A 15,451-nucleotide genomic window follows, 5' to 3' on the forward strand; every position below is an offset into this window, starting at 1 on the left:
ATATTTAAGTGAAAAATAAAAGTAAAAAATATATACAATAACAATGTATATGTTTATGTATATATATATATATATATATATATATATATATATATATATATATATATATATATATATGTATATATGTATGTATTGCACTGTTTAAAAGAATAAATAATAAGGTAGTATATGGCGTTCAGTCTGTCTATTCTGAGCGTCTTACACACGGAAACTCTGTGACTGCTAGCCCGGCTAGCTCAGTCGGTAGAGCATGAGACTCTTAATCTCAGGGTCGTGGGTTCGAGCCCCACGTTGGGCGATGATATTTTGGACTACTCTGTCCACTCATCACGTCACTTTCCTTTCGATATCTTTGTATAATTTCAATCAATAAAGTATTTCTGATTTTGACAGGCAGGAATGATTACTTGTGGTGCTCTTGTGCCTGACCAGTACATTATGGAGAGGATGTGAGACAGTGTCCAAGGTGACCCGTAGCTTGGACAGCATCCTCCTCTCTGCCACCACCGTCAGAGAGTCCAGCTCCACCCCAACAACGACACTGCTATAGAATATTCATAAGGCATGTGATGTGAAACCAGCAGAGCTTTGTAACTGATCACATGCTTTGCATTGTTTCCTTAAGAGTGGATTGTTTTGTTAAGTGATTTTCATACAAATGCCTGAGGAAAATTATTCTTCAAATCCCTCATAAACTGCATTATATTAGTTACGTATCAAAAGTACCAGAAAAAAAGAGTCAGAGGAGGCTTGAGCCTTATCACCAACCTGATTGTTATTTTTATGTTAGAGAGGGAGATTCTTGTCATTGAGGGATTTTCTGCTTTGTCATTCTGTACAGGATTTCCCCCTGCCGGGGAAAGAGTACTCCTATTTGCTTTCTGCTAAGTGACTTCCTCCCGCAAAGGCTGCTCAAACAATACATCCAACACAGGTGGCTTTCTATTTGAAGAATTCCTAAGATGTTGGTGGAAACACATTGGTGGTTTTTATATAGATTTGATTGAATCAAATAAAAATAAAAAACTGAATAAAAAAAAGAATGAATAGATGAATAAAACCTTGGCCAACAGACAGATGAGATCACTTACATTATTCCATTTCTATTCACTCAATTTCCTTCCTCAAATACACAATCTGTGGTAAAGAATGCAACCTGGTCCCTCTCCTACATTGACTGAAATATATTTTAATGATCAGAAACGAATTTCTCTTATTTACTGATCTTTATGCTAGACTTGTTGTGATTTTCCATTGTTATTTATTTTTATTATTGTCAGTTTGTGTGGACCCCAGAAAAACTAGCAAACATTTTGTGGAAGCTAATTAAGATCCAAATGAAGAATAAAGAATGAACTAACACAATCTGATGATGTTAAATGTTTGTTTACATTAGTCATTTTTGTAAAAAACAAGGTAAAAGAGGCTTGTATTTTAAATTATGATCAGTTCAGATATACAAAATGCTGTTTTCCGTCTATGAGTGAACTCCTCTAATATGTATATGACTTTACCTGTAAATTTTATGGTTAAAAAGTTACTGATTTGGCTTTTGCCCTAATTAGTTCTTATAAAGTGTGACAAAGATAGACTTTCTGTTGCACTGACTTCAGGAATTAGGCTACTGTAGTTGAAAAGTGGGTTAACTCATTCTAAGTCTGCCCGTACGAATGTTTGCCCTGCTTTCTGACAAACTGCAGTGACAGTGTGACTCAGGGCCGTGCTGTGCCGGGCCAGGTGGTGACGCAAGTAGCCTGGCAGGGAATGGTGGTGAGTTTCAGAATCAGAAATACTTTATTGATCCCCGGGGGGAAATTATACAGTACCGGTGCTCCCATTCAAGAGTAGAAAGTAGCATACATTTAGAAATAAAAGTATGTACAAAATATAAAAACCAGGAACCCGCCAGGCATTGAGTAAAACCAGCATTTCCCTGTACTGTACAATCCAGGCTCACTATTTGGCAGACATAGAGTCCATCTTAGTATTCACTGCTACACAGACATATTGTATTCATGTCCTAAGAGAAAAACACAACTGTCTATGTATGTGTGTATCTTTCTATGTGCACACTATATTAATATACTGTGTGTGGGTAAAAGGTATAACATTTTCTTTGGCTTGTAAAGATATGAACCGAGCTCAAAGGGATATAAAAGAATAAATAAATAATGTGTACAGATAAATTGACAAATAATTGATCTTCAGAATACTTGTAATTCATAAATATCAATGTATCAAAAAATATTAAACTTTGTGGTTGTGAAACCAAGTGGGACAATCTCTTCAATACTTCTCTGAAAAGGGAAAGTCTTTGTAGTTTAGGTGGTGTTTTGTAGTGCAGTGTTTTTTGTGGATCTAGCTAGTTTCCTTGTTACTGCAACTACAACACCTGTAGTCAAACTATCATTCACCCTCAAAGGACACCTTCTTCATTTCAGCCTTTGGAAGTGTGCTGAGCTTGCTGCATAGCTGTGCACCTATGTGCATAATGAGGGCAGATGAACACATATTTGTAATCATACTGATACAACATATTATATACCTATAATATGAATGCAAAATATAAATAAAATATTTACAAATTTAATTTGTACATCGCCTATAACTTAGTTCACCTGTGTTAATTCTGTTTTAATGACACTAAGTGTAAATGATCATATCCAAGTTCAATTTCCTCTGGCAGTTTTACAGTTTGAACACGTCATCCGGGATGCGTGTAAACTGCATTGTTTCCAGGTCCTGGATGTATTAGCAGAACAATGGAGAGCATTAGGACCCTGAGGCGGGGAGGGCTTCCCCCTCTCTCATTATCCATTGATTTGACAGCTTGAGCGACCGACCAGTCAGAGAGAGGATGAGGAGTGGAGAAGGAGGCGGCTTGCGGTGTTTGCTGCGGAGCGCTTAAGTTTTGTAAATTCTTGGTTGTTTGAAAGCCGGCAGCAGGTCTACTGCGATGTCTGTCAAACACAGCTGCTCCTTACTCGACACATTCTCCACCGGATAATCCCAGCCCCTGCTGTGTTTTTGTAGGTAGACAAATCAATTCACCGGATCAGTCAGGACGGGATTCAGTTTCTGTGGACTTTAAAGACTTATTTTTCGACTTGCTTCTTATTTTTGGAGCTGTGTGTCAACGTCCAGCCTTGTAACGAGCAGCCGGTGCAGCAAGTAGTCACACTGTGGACTGGAAGGACGCACACGTGTATCCTTCTTCCTCCGGCTGCGGACGCATCGATCCTTCAGCTCACTCTGGATACAAGTTGTTTGTTTCTTTCAGGGGTTTCGTTTGAAACAGGAAGATAAAGAGGCAGACGACATGTCACTAAGCAGAAGTATTGAATTTGAACACTTTGAGGAGCGAGAGAAACCGCACCGGACACCCAGGGCCAACTCGGTCTCCGGGTCCCAGTCAGGCTCCAGAGGCAACGGTCTGGTCCCCAGCCCGGCTCACAGTGCGCACTGTAGTTTCTACCGCACACGCACTCTCCAGTCCCTCACGTCCGAGAAAAAAGCCAGAAAAGTGCGGTTTTACCGCAATGGGGACAAATATTTTAAAGGTTTGGTGTATGCCGTGTCTAACGACCGGTTCAGGTCCCTGGACGCTCTGCTCATGGAGCTCACACGGTCCCTGTCGGACAATGTCAACCTTCCTCAAGGAGTCCGGACGTTATACACGGTGGATGGAGGCAGGAAGATCACCAGCCTGGATGAGTTAGTAGAGGGTAAGGGCAATGATGGATGTAACAACCACCTCCTGTCACCACAAATCACGACAGAGGTTCAATACTTGATTAGACTGATGATAGATAAAGTGCATTGATTCAGACCTGCAATTGATTTTATAAAAGCTGGAGGTTGCCTTGAGCATTGGGTAAATGGCCCATGCAAATATACACTACTAAAGCCTCAGGCAAGTTATGCCAGAAGTTTTAAAGGTCACTCAGAATACATTCACATTTTAAGGGCTGGCTCTTGATGCTGTCTCCTGTCTGTATTTAATATCTGTGTTGTCAATCAGGAAAGTTCTCTCTGGCAGACGAAAGGCTACTGCTCCTTTGTGCAGAGATGTACTTTACGTAAAATCTATCTCTTTATCCCTGAGGAACTTGACAGTATAATGGATGCAATGTGGAGCTTCCCTCGCATCATTCACATCATTTGCATCATTGACATAACTGTTCTGACATGTCTGACCCAGTGCCATGCATGCAGACGAGCAGACCCCTCCTCAGTGCAGCTTTAGTTCCGCACAGGCTTCTGCTAATGTGCATCAGTGCCCATTGATCTCAGCTGGACTCTCTTTCACTCCCCTCTTTAGTATGTATTTGTGAGCTGAGTTTGTGTGGGCTTGAAAGTGCCTTGTGTACCCTCCCTAAGTGCAATCCTGCGTGGGAAGGAAAGTGTGATGAATGTGTATGTTGTTGTGGGGTCCATTGGCTGTTAAAGTCTTTTAAAATGATCTCACCCCTGGGGCTTGAAAGATGGAAGTTTCCCTCCCCCATCCAGTATCTGCTCATTGCTTGCAATATAGGGGTGAGATAATGGGTTTTGGTACTGGAAATGTAATTCAAATTTTGATAAAGTTATAATTTATAAACTTTAAATGTAATAACCATTAATAAATGTCTCCTGCAGTCACAGCTATATGATCAGTTTAGTCATTTTAGTAAAGAACTAGAACATTGGGTGCATTAGCATACAAGTTTTACTTTTTATTTAAAAATTTTAAAACACTGTGTCACACTGCGGACACAAATAATGCACTTTCCTGCAGCGTTTTTCACCCTGCAGCGACAGTGACCTCTCAGTAATAAGTTCATCTTCATGTTCAGCCCAGTCTGTCTGCACCGTGACCTTCCTGCAATCCTCTTTTAACATGAGAGGTCACGGCTCTGCCACACACACTCAGGATCCACTGACGTCTTACTGCAGTCATTATTCTCATATACTGCTCTATTTTCATCTCACATCCTCCTAAAACTTTAGACTGTGCTTCACTAATTTCCTATGCCCCATCCCCTGAGTGACCGGGGAAGATTTAGGCCAGCGCCTGATCTGAATTCTGTAGCATTGCTAGTTTGGCAGGTTGAGCAAAAGTTGTTTTGGTGCATTGGATCTGGTACAGAGCACTCTGCCCCCGCACTTCTGCGCTTAAATGTACAGGACATTGTTTCTAAATAAGGATCCGGGGCGTACATTAAATAATCATTAATTGTGTCCAGAGTACTACTAATGCTTCAACAACTCATTTTGTCTGCAATTGTTTTGTTTTTAAAGAGTAAATTCACCCAAATCCCCTAAAGAATCCTTTTTCCCAGATGCTTTGGATACTTCACAGACCTCACTGTGGGCAGGTTTTGATTAGGATTTTGTGATTTGGGTAAACTCAGACGTGAGCTGCACTGCAGGTGGGCCGAACACCAGTGTCTTGTCCTTGTTTACTTGCCCATCTAATGGAAAGAGAGAGGGAACATTACTGTACAGCTCAGCAGTCTGCCTCCATTGATTGATGCCCGCTGGGGCTCTTTTGTGTGGTAACCCAATAAGCACAATTCACATGTGTGGCCCTTGTGGCTGGATGGGATTACTGAACCAACCAGTCACCTTGTAGGGTTTTTCCACAGTAGGGGAGGTAGTCCTGCCGAGCCCTGCCGTGAACGGCTGCGCTGGCACGGTGGGAGTGTTGCTCCACTGAACAGAACAGCAAAGTCGTTTACCTTGATGACGTGTTGGAGGTGTGCTGATCACAAACCTCAGTAAGAGCCTGTCACCTGCAGCACTTTCAGGTCAACTGACCAGTAGTGCATAATATGCCCACATCTGGTTGATTAAACCTGTTTTTATTAACCCCAAACCTATTTAAAGAATAGCACCACTAATGAAGCTCCGCTAACTTGTTGACAAACAAGTGCCGGCGGAAACCTTTAATGTAAGGTTCAGTTTGCAGCAACAGTAACTTAACACAGCTCCAATATGACGAAAGGACAAGTAAACAGTAAGATGATGCTGATACAGAAAAGCACAAACAGGAACACAAGAGTGAAACTCAACTCCAAACCACAGAGATTCAGGTAGAAGCTACAAAAGCACAGAGAGCCTTTTTAAAAGCTAAAGGGGACCCGGGCCCATCGGAAAAACCCTATTGAACTGCTGTGCTTGTGGAAAACTACACAGAGAGGTAGCAGATACTGAACTGGGTTTAGGAAGAGCTTTGTAGTTTACTATGTGGATATGTGGGGGTACATAACATGCTGACATAGGAATTCTAGTCGGTACAATAGCGAGTGTGCAAGCCAAGGGGTTTATTAGCACCAACTGGTGATATTAAGTTGAAAGTGGGCATAACAACATCAGAAATGTTGTGTATGTTATTACTTTGTTGAATTCATAGCGTACTTGGCAACAATGTGAAAGGACTGCTGGCTGTCTGAAAATGAACCCCGATTCAAGAATATCAACTTAGGACTGAGGAAACCCACCCGTTCTGGGATTTCACTGCTCATTAAGTTTCTTCTTCCATGTTAAAAATATGGATTCATTCTAAAAAGGGCAAACTTCTTAGTTAATCTGGAGGAAAAAAAAGAAATAAACAACACAACCTTTTCCAATGTAGTGCCCGCCATTTAATTATTTACAGTAGAACTGCACTTTCATTAAGTTTGGGGACTCATAGGAGAAAAGTCACATTTGAAGCAATAAAGGCCAATATATCCCTAGATAAGTCCCTAGTATGGGTCAAGCTCCAAAAACCCATAATGCAACCATTAGCATATACTTTTATGTAAATGCCCACATCTTTCCAACTCCATGCCCCCACTTTGTCATGCAGGCTTTCTGTTATACATTTTTAGTTTCCAAGTCTATGCCAAGATAACCCTGATGACATCTCAGCTCCCTCAAGAGCCACAGAAGACGTTAAACAACTGTCTTCATAGGCTGAGTAGTAGTTTTTATTTAAATGTTCCATTCAGGTGCCTGGAGAATTTCAGTTTTGAACCATTTTGATTTCAATTGTCTTTTATTAACAGATTTGCAGTTTTAGGAGCCACTCATTCATGAATATTTTTAAATGCCTAATTTGTTGTGGCTTATGGGGTATGGCTCCAGGCTCCATGCTCCTCTGTGTCCTGGTAGTACGAGGCCTATACATTTTGTAGTCACTCTGTGATCACTAACAGGACATTGACACTTTTAGCAACAGATTAAGACAATCACACATTTCAAATGACCACCATAGGCTGTGGCTTAATGGTACTGTATGTCTACCCAGAGAAACCAATAGTGTGCTGGCCATACTGGTCCAATTTCTTGCTGTGAATATTATGTCAGCAAAGCAGAAGACCATTCCTGCTGAGAATAATGTCATGGGGTCACTTCATTGTTTTCGCGATGATAAGTCTTATATTACTCAATATTCTACTAAACACTATTTTATGTTTCCTGTTTACTGCCATTGCTTGGGTTTTGGATTGGTGACAGCTGTGCGACCACTGCAGTAAACGCTGCTGGACTGGTTAAACAGCTCTGTTAAGGTTGACCTCATCTGTCGTCCACATGAGGACAGCAGGCAGTGGCGGGTGGCTGGGGCTCCCCTCACATCACTGAGGGAGGTAGCACCTGAGATCCCTGCACCTCAGGGAATAGACTTGTCACTAGTCACCATCTGAGGGCATTTCAGTATTCTGCCATTGTCCCCCAGATGAATGACAGCCCCAGTTATAGTTTGTTTTCAGTTTTCAGCCATAGCTCAGTCCCCCCAGCTGTGGCCTAGCCTTTTAATTAGCCTTTGGTTAATTGCAGGCTTAATAAAACCAGGTATCGTGGGACGCACGGTCTCATATGGCCTTCTTACACTGCAGCCCGATGAGTTTGTCGTGACACACATCAGATAACTAAAATCCAATAGAATGGATTTGATGGATTTCTTAATCAGTAAAATTAACTATTTACCAAAAGATACTGAAAGATCTTTTTCTTCTAGCCCTGTAAATATCGTCACTGAAAGACTGAAGACAGAATTTACAGTATGTAAAGTAAATAATGTGCATCTATGAGACACTTAAATACTTTTGTTATGAATGTAGCATGAAAAGAGAGTCACATTCTCTTTCTTACTCAGCACTGACTTTCTCATTCAACACCCTCAGCCTTCAAAACAATCACCAGACATTCTTGCTGTGGTTTTCATTTACCGGCCAAGCCCCTGTACGTGTCACATGACTTTGTTCTTAAGGGGAAACATTTGCGTGTTAACTGTTCGAATGGAATGCTGGTAGATAAAACAAAATGCTTTGCTTTGGAGGAAGGCCAATGCAGCAGCTCAGCAGCTGAAAGGGAGAGAGGACAGTGTTACACTGGTCCGGCCTCTCAATGTGCGTTTTTGTTTCAGCTGAGGAATAGACTCAGTTAACTCTTTGTTGTTCAACTGTTCTGCTTCATGCCATGTGGACACAGTATTTTATGGTTTCTGATGTACTGCATGTTTCATATTTTTTTAGAATTTCTCAAATGTGGATATGGTTTGCAAGAGGTCAATATTTTGACTTGTCAATTCTACCAACTTGTATCTTTCTCCAGGTGAGAGTTATGTGTGTGCCTCAAACGAATCCTTCCGACGCGTGGAGTACACAAAGAACGTCAACCCTAACTGGTCACTGGGCAGCAGGGCCGGCACATCGCGCTCCCTGTCCTCTCTCATCCCGCTGAAGAGTGAGCTGCAGCGTGAGTCCAAGGAGTTCATCAAACCCAAGCTAGTCACTGTCATCCGCAGCGGCGTCAAACCCCGCAAGGCAGTACGGATACTGCTCAATAAGAAGACGGCACACTCCCTCGAGCAGGTGCTCACTGACATCACAGATGCAATCAAGTTGGACTCTGGAGCTGTGAGGAGACTGTACACGTTGGAGGGCAAGCAGGTGAGTCTGTTATGATGCATGTTTGATTTAGTTTAATGGACTGGATGGTTATTGCCGCCCCGGTAATCACCAAGAAAACTCATGCAGAACCGGAAAACTCAGTTAAACAAGGTACTCTTGTTCTTGCCAATATCCATGAACTCATTGACTAAAATTACATAACATGACAGTTGGAGGGAGTTAACTGTATTGTTTCCAGTGAGATGAGGTTGGATTGATGTGCATATGAAAACCAGATGGAACTGCGAGGCTGAGCTTTTTAGCCAAAGGTTTTATCTCCAAAAACCGCTGTGATTTATAGGCTTCAGCTGTGTCAGCAGTCTAGGTAATTACACCCCGTTTAATCATCCATACATAATTACACGCCACAATTATTTCAACAAGGCACTAATGAATACACTTAAGAGTTCAGGCCTTTTGCCATATCCATCAGTATAGTTTCCTCCCTACCTCATACACCCCTATTAAGCCATGAGAGACCGTTTTTGCTATAATCCTATCCATCTGGGACACATATATAGTAATGTTTCCATCTGAAAATCTCATTGAGGGTCCCTGGTGTTATGAGATGAGGTGAGCTTGAACACATGGGACCCCTAATCAAAAAGATTTATATAGCGTTGTCTCATCTGGGAGAGGTCTTAGATAGTTATTATTAATTATGTTGTTTTAACTCTCATCTCACAGAATGATTTAACTTCAAATGTGGAAAGTGGTGAAGTAAAAACAAAAGAAAAAGAAAAAAAGACTGTACTAAGTTCAAAGCTAAAGTCAAAATAATACACAGCTGTAATTGCGAGACTTTACTCTCCTGTTTTCAAATGTTTAAACTGAGAATCCCAAGTCTGACTGCCAAACCAGCTGATGTTTGCTTCCTGTGAGCTGACGGGAATCTTTCTAGGCTGGACAGTCCAGACAAGTGACTCATGAGAATTGTGATCACCTCTGACAGTGTGCTCTGCCAGCACTATCCAGCAGCACAGTTTCTAATGATGTGTTCGAATTATATAATAGTATGCGGCATATCATCTTATTTATTTACATTATCTTATCTTAGCTTAAAATAAAATATTGCCCAATAAATGTATCGTCCACAGCTGCCCACCTTAATGTTTCTGTCCTGCTAGATTCTCCACTGTGATTAATTCAGTCTCATATCTGTGACATAAAGCCTTGATGTGTCTCTATTTCCATCTCTTAGTAGATTCCAAGTAGATCAGCCATGCAGACCAGCTGTTCTTTCTAGGCATTTCACACTCACGAGAAATGTTGCATTAGACTTCATGGGGTATATTTAAATACAGTAACTTTGGTGCTTGTGATACATTTGTGATGCCCACCATGTCTTCCTAGCTATCCAGTTTTTACCTATGTTGAGAGTTGACAATTTGACTGATTGTCTAATAAGATGCCAGCCTCTTCTCACTTCAAACAGACTAGGCACCCTTCCTTTAACCCTTTTATTCAGCCAGGCAGCTGTCTGCAAGACAAGTGGCAGTTTGTTAAAGGTTGTACTTTCTTTTTTTTTTTTTTTTCCAGCTTCAGATCTATCGTGATGGAGTGTCTTTCAGTGGAGCTTTTTTTCCATCCACACCCTCATTCTGGTTGAGGGTATATCTGCAAACAATATTATTATTCAAGCTATACTTAATAAATAGATGATATGCCGTGTGGTCGGGATAACTGTAGAAATCATCAAATCACAACATTAATTATCATTACCCACTTATGTAGCTTTGCCTACAGTGCGATTGTAAATGCATCAGCAGGTGCAACTCATTTAAAAAAAATCAGGCCTGTTGTGCTTTTAGACAAACATTCTGTTATTGGATTGAAGATGGATGCCAGCCAAGTCAACCACCAACATAACACCAACATTTATGGTACAAGGAATTAGTAAGAGTGGATCAGGGTGTTTAATTAACATGTTGCTCCCTTGTGAGGATGCTTTTCCACTCACGGATACTGTTCTATGCGCTCGTATCGCGTGCATGTGTCTGGATTTAATGTGTGCGGGTTGTGAAACTTATTAAACGCCATTGTGGATGTAGAAAAGTCGTGATTTCTTTTTGTAGCTATTTGTATTTTAAATCATAAATCAGTTGTTTTTAGTCAAGATTTAGGTACATGTACTACATAATCTTTTGGGATTATACATTACAGATGACGCATTACATCCGTCATGCTGACAAGTGTTTCATTTAGCTTCCTTAGATATTCACCACAGAGTTTTTATTGATAAACACATCAGTCATTAGTCACAGCAGTCTTCCTTTGATCGATGATTCCTTCCCCCAGTGGAGCAACTAGTTTCTTATTTAGCTGGGCTGTGTCACAATGTGTCCTACATGGTGTCACCAAAAGTCCTCTACAGAAATGTATTTTGGATAAAATCCAACAGTCCCCCTTTTAATAATCAGTCTCAGAGGTTTGTGTGAAGCAGTTATCTGCTAAGAAACCATTGTCAGCAAAGCTGATGTGGTCAATTTCCATTAAATCAATAAAGAGAACACAAGAGACACATGCTCATATGGTGCATCATTGTAAGCATAGGAGTCATGTCAGAAGAAGCCTCTTTGGGCTGTTAACAAGCACTCCAGTTGTTTCTGTGTACTTAGGAAGTAAGACAATGGAAGCATTGTTTTGGATGTATCACATCTGAAGCATTAAGCCTCACTTCATCATAAGTGAGGATATTCTCTTCAGCATCTGTTGGTGATCACCTAACAAAATGGGGCGTTTCAGTCCTATCTGCCAGTGCAACAACCCTATAGCTGCAGCAGCCAGACATAGCAAAGACAGCAAGCCATAATGTCTGATCCACTACTTTAAAAAAGGACTGTTTGCTTTGGACTCTCTCTCTTGGCTTCAACAGGACTGTTTCAGAATTGAATTAAGAGTCTAATTCAGAGGTTTAACCCATTTAAGGCTGCAACCCGATCCTGAGACCATAGCTGGACACCTGACAATATCCTGTCCACGATGATAGAAGTCAGTTTGTGCTTTATTTAACATGAGCTGAAGCTAATTCCCAGTGCAAAATAAATGGTTGTATCTGACAGCATAATCTTTATTCCTACTGACTACTAGGATAATTGAATGGAAAAGCTTTAGCTTTAATCTTTTAACTTTCTCTTGTCCTCTGCCCTCCTCTGCTTGAAGCCCTCTGTCATGGAGCCTCTCTGCTCTGATAAGCCTCTTTTCACATCCTGAGTGGTGCCTTACTGGTGGCTCGACAAACTAAAGGCTGTTTTCCACATCATCACTATCCTGTGAAAATCATGTATCTCCAGAACATCCACTTTTCATGAGCTGTTTCACCTTTGTTACAACGCATTTTTATGCTAATCCAATGGGTATTTAAATGGTTTGTTTACCTTGACATTTATGGGAATGTTATCAACCCATGATCAAAAACAAATTTTAAATCACCAAATTTGAAAATTACATGGGTTTCACTGGACAGCGACAACTTCAACCTGTAAATGTGCGTCCTTCCTTACACATTGAATGGAACAGTATTTGTGTGAATGAGTACCGTGGCTGTAGTGAAGGGGGTAATTTCGTAATGTCAGTTCCTATTTAAAGAACACTGACGTTTTGGGTCAGTCAGACCAGAAGATCGATATCACTTTCAGCAGGTCCAGAGTTCAATTAGCATAACGTACACTAGACTGGAGGTGAGGGAGAGTCTCCATCAAAAGTGAAAAAAGATATGCTGTCCAGCAACTCCTCGTTGTCACATGTCTATTATCGAGAGGGGCTGGCTTTGATGTCTGATCCCTCCATCATTAAAAATGTTTGTACATTCAGTTGCCAGTTTATTAGGTACACCTAGCTAAAACTAATGCAGTTTAATTCAACAGCCCTGCAATAAATCCTACCTGTTGAAACTGTTTTTAGGGAGGTGCTGATTTAAATGTTCAGTAATTTTAGAGGCTGTAGTTTGTGGTGCTGTTCTACTGAAAGGTGTTTCAAATGTTTTGTCCATCCCATTTATATCAAGGGTAGACTGATAAACTGGTGACTGAGGTTCTGGGCAATTACAAATGTCAGAAATGCATAATATTAGGTAAGTCAGGTTTATAAATCTCTATATAAAGAAATACACAATATATGTCCAAATCAACACAAATTTTCAAACATAGAGTTGTGTCTCCTCCCCACCTGTAAAACTGTCTTGACTCCTGATGAAAAGTAAAGGAATATAGGTCACTTGTAACCTGTTGTATTGTGAAAAATAGTGTCCAGCTCCTTAAATTAGCATCAAATGTTAACATTCCAGTTTGAACCAAGCTCCATATATTCTATAAAAAGCTTTACTTTTCACTCCGAAAACATAAGGCTCTTCACTCAGTCACTCATATACCCATAACCCCCCCCCCCCACACACACACACACACACACTCAAAATGCCTTCCAGCAGCATCCTGCCATCTGCTCCTCCAAAATGAAATCACAGGTCCCAGCCACCCGGTCTGCAGGCGCTGCAGCCCCCACCCGCTGATGCGCGCGCACACACACACGCACACACACACACACACACACACACACAGTGTCACACACATGCACTCAGACGCCCCCCACTAGGGCCCTGGCCACCACCGGATAATTAGACATACAAGCTGGAAGGGAGGGCTAAAGTGCAGCTGTCAGGTGTGTGTGTGTGTGTGTGTGTGTGTGTGTGTGTGTGTGTGTGTGTGTGTGTGTGTGTGTGTGTGTGTGTGTGTGTGTGTGTGTGTGTGTGTGTGTGTGTGTGTGTGTGTGTGTGTGTGTGTGTGTTACAAAATACATCTCTGTCCACTCTCCTTTCTCGATTCAAAGCTGCTCTTCAGACTGAATGTTAATTGTAGATCTTGGTTATCAGGGCCAGCAGAATCAGCTGCTGCTTTTTAGAGAAAACCCTGTTTTACATCTCAAAGCTGACTGGGCAGGCGGAAAATAAGATTTCCCTATTTTTCATTGTTCAGTCAATGCATTCGTTAATTTGGGGAACAGTTAGCAGTTCAGTACTTGCTAAGTTGTCTTTTTTTATGTAGAAATCATTTAGAAAACATTCAAGGGAACCATAGAAATAGTGACAAAGAGGAGAAGGTCCATGTAATAAAACAGAAGGAGCAAGTGTAGGTATTGAATTGAAGAGAGAGAAGTTCAAACCCTGGCTCTTTTCTCAACTTTGCACAGATGTGAGGAGGGTGTGAATGTCAGATTGTCAGTTTTGGAAAGTTACAGAGGTGACAGTCTATTTGACTGACTATCTGACCAACCGACAAGCACTCCTGACGGTGTGTTCCTCCACAACAGCAGATTAGCTTGTGCGAGTACTGAACACACAGGCTGCAGCCGACCTGGCAACACCTTGTCACACCAAGACTGCTATCAGCACCGAGTAGTTGACACAGAAATGCGTTGACAGAGGACAGAAGGCGGGGAGGGCAGAATAAGACGGTGCTCACCACAGAGAGAGAGGGCGAGGGCTTATTTCCCCCCAGTGGCTGTTTTCCTCTACCTCCCTCTGCCCCACTCCTCACCACCCCGACTATTTATCCCACTGAGCGGAGCAGCTGACAACCACTTCTGTTCACCTCACAAAATCTATTTTACATTCAGCCTTCAATTACATGATCTTTAAGTTTAGGAAATGTGTTTTTGGACACTAAAGATTTGATAGTCAGGGACAGAAAGGATGCAACGTTGACTACTGTATTAGATCTGGTCTGTTCCTGAGAGGCAGCATTAGGTTCACACATGTCTCATTTCCAAATCCACTGTGTGCTCCATCAAGAGAAAGTCTATGAACCGATAAATCGAGGACAAATCATTGATCATTTAGTGACCTTTCTTTGCCATTTGGAAAACCTGGATCCTACCTGGTTTCTCTCTGCCTTTCTCTCTGCAGCCTTCTCATGCTGACTCTGACCCTGTAGCCAGACCCTGACACATATTAGTGAGGCAAGACGGTCAGTGAGTGGCACTGCTATTAAAACATTAGTGACCAATGTGGGGGATAGCGATAAGTGGAAATCTAATTTTTCCATGGCTAAATATTCAGTAGGTGGTGTGAGTGAATAATCGATTATTACATTTGATCTGACATTCACAAAGGAAGAGGGCAAAACATTATTTGTGATCTTGAATGCAAAACTGTCCCATTACACATGAAATGCTTTTAGGTGGAAAAAGAAAAGTATTGATTCAGAACGTATTGATCCTCATTAAATTGTAATTAATAGTTCCCAATCTTAGAAGCCCAACTTTAGTTTATTTAACTTTAATTCGTCTCAGTTGTTGTAAATTAAAGCATGTTAATGACTACAATTTAAAAAAAAAAAATAATAATAATAAAAAAAAAAAAATAACTTACTTAGTCCTCAAAGATCTTCTGGCCCTTTCTTAGTGTACATTTCATACACATCAACTATCCTTCATGTAGCCTCCTGAACAAACATTTAGTAGATTCAGTTTACATGTCACAGCTGTCAGGTCTAACAGGTCTGCATAAACATACAGTATAAGAGTGTGTTTTGCTTGTT

General features: G+C 41.1%; 1 protein-coding gene and 1 non-coding gene across 2 annotated transcripts in view; both read left to right on the forward strand.

Annotated features, from left to right (window-relative positions):
- The first annotated feature begins 225 nt into the window (after positions 1-225).
- trnak-cuu (transfer RNA lysine (anticodon CUU)) lies at positions 226-298 on the forward strand. Its single transcript has one exon. It is a non-coding gene; the product is annotated as a tRNA-Lys (tRNA).
- A 3,021-nt stretch (positions 299-3,319) lies between these two features.
- The window catches only part of dclk2a (doublecortin-like kinase 2a), a 38,081-nt gene continuing 25,949 nt past the window's right edge, over positions 3,320-15,451 (forward strand). Inside the window, exons 1-2 of the mRNA XM_070916697.1 lie at positions 3,320-3,725; positions 8,581-8,918. Of these exons, the coding sequence (XP_070772798.1) occupies positions 3,320-3,725; positions 8,581-8,918 (744 nt within the window). The remainder of the gene's footprint in view (positions 3,726-8,580; positions 8,919-15,451) is intronic.

This window comes from Enoplosus armatus, chromosome 2 (genome assembly GCF_043641665.1).
Source record: "Enoplosus armatus isolate fEnoArm2 chromosome 2, fEnoArm2.hap1, whole genome shotgun sequence".
In the NCBI taxonomy this organism is placed as follows: domain Eukaryota; kingdom Metazoa; phylum Chordata; class Actinopteri; order Centrarchiformes; family Enoplosidae; genus Enoplosus; species Enoplosus armatus.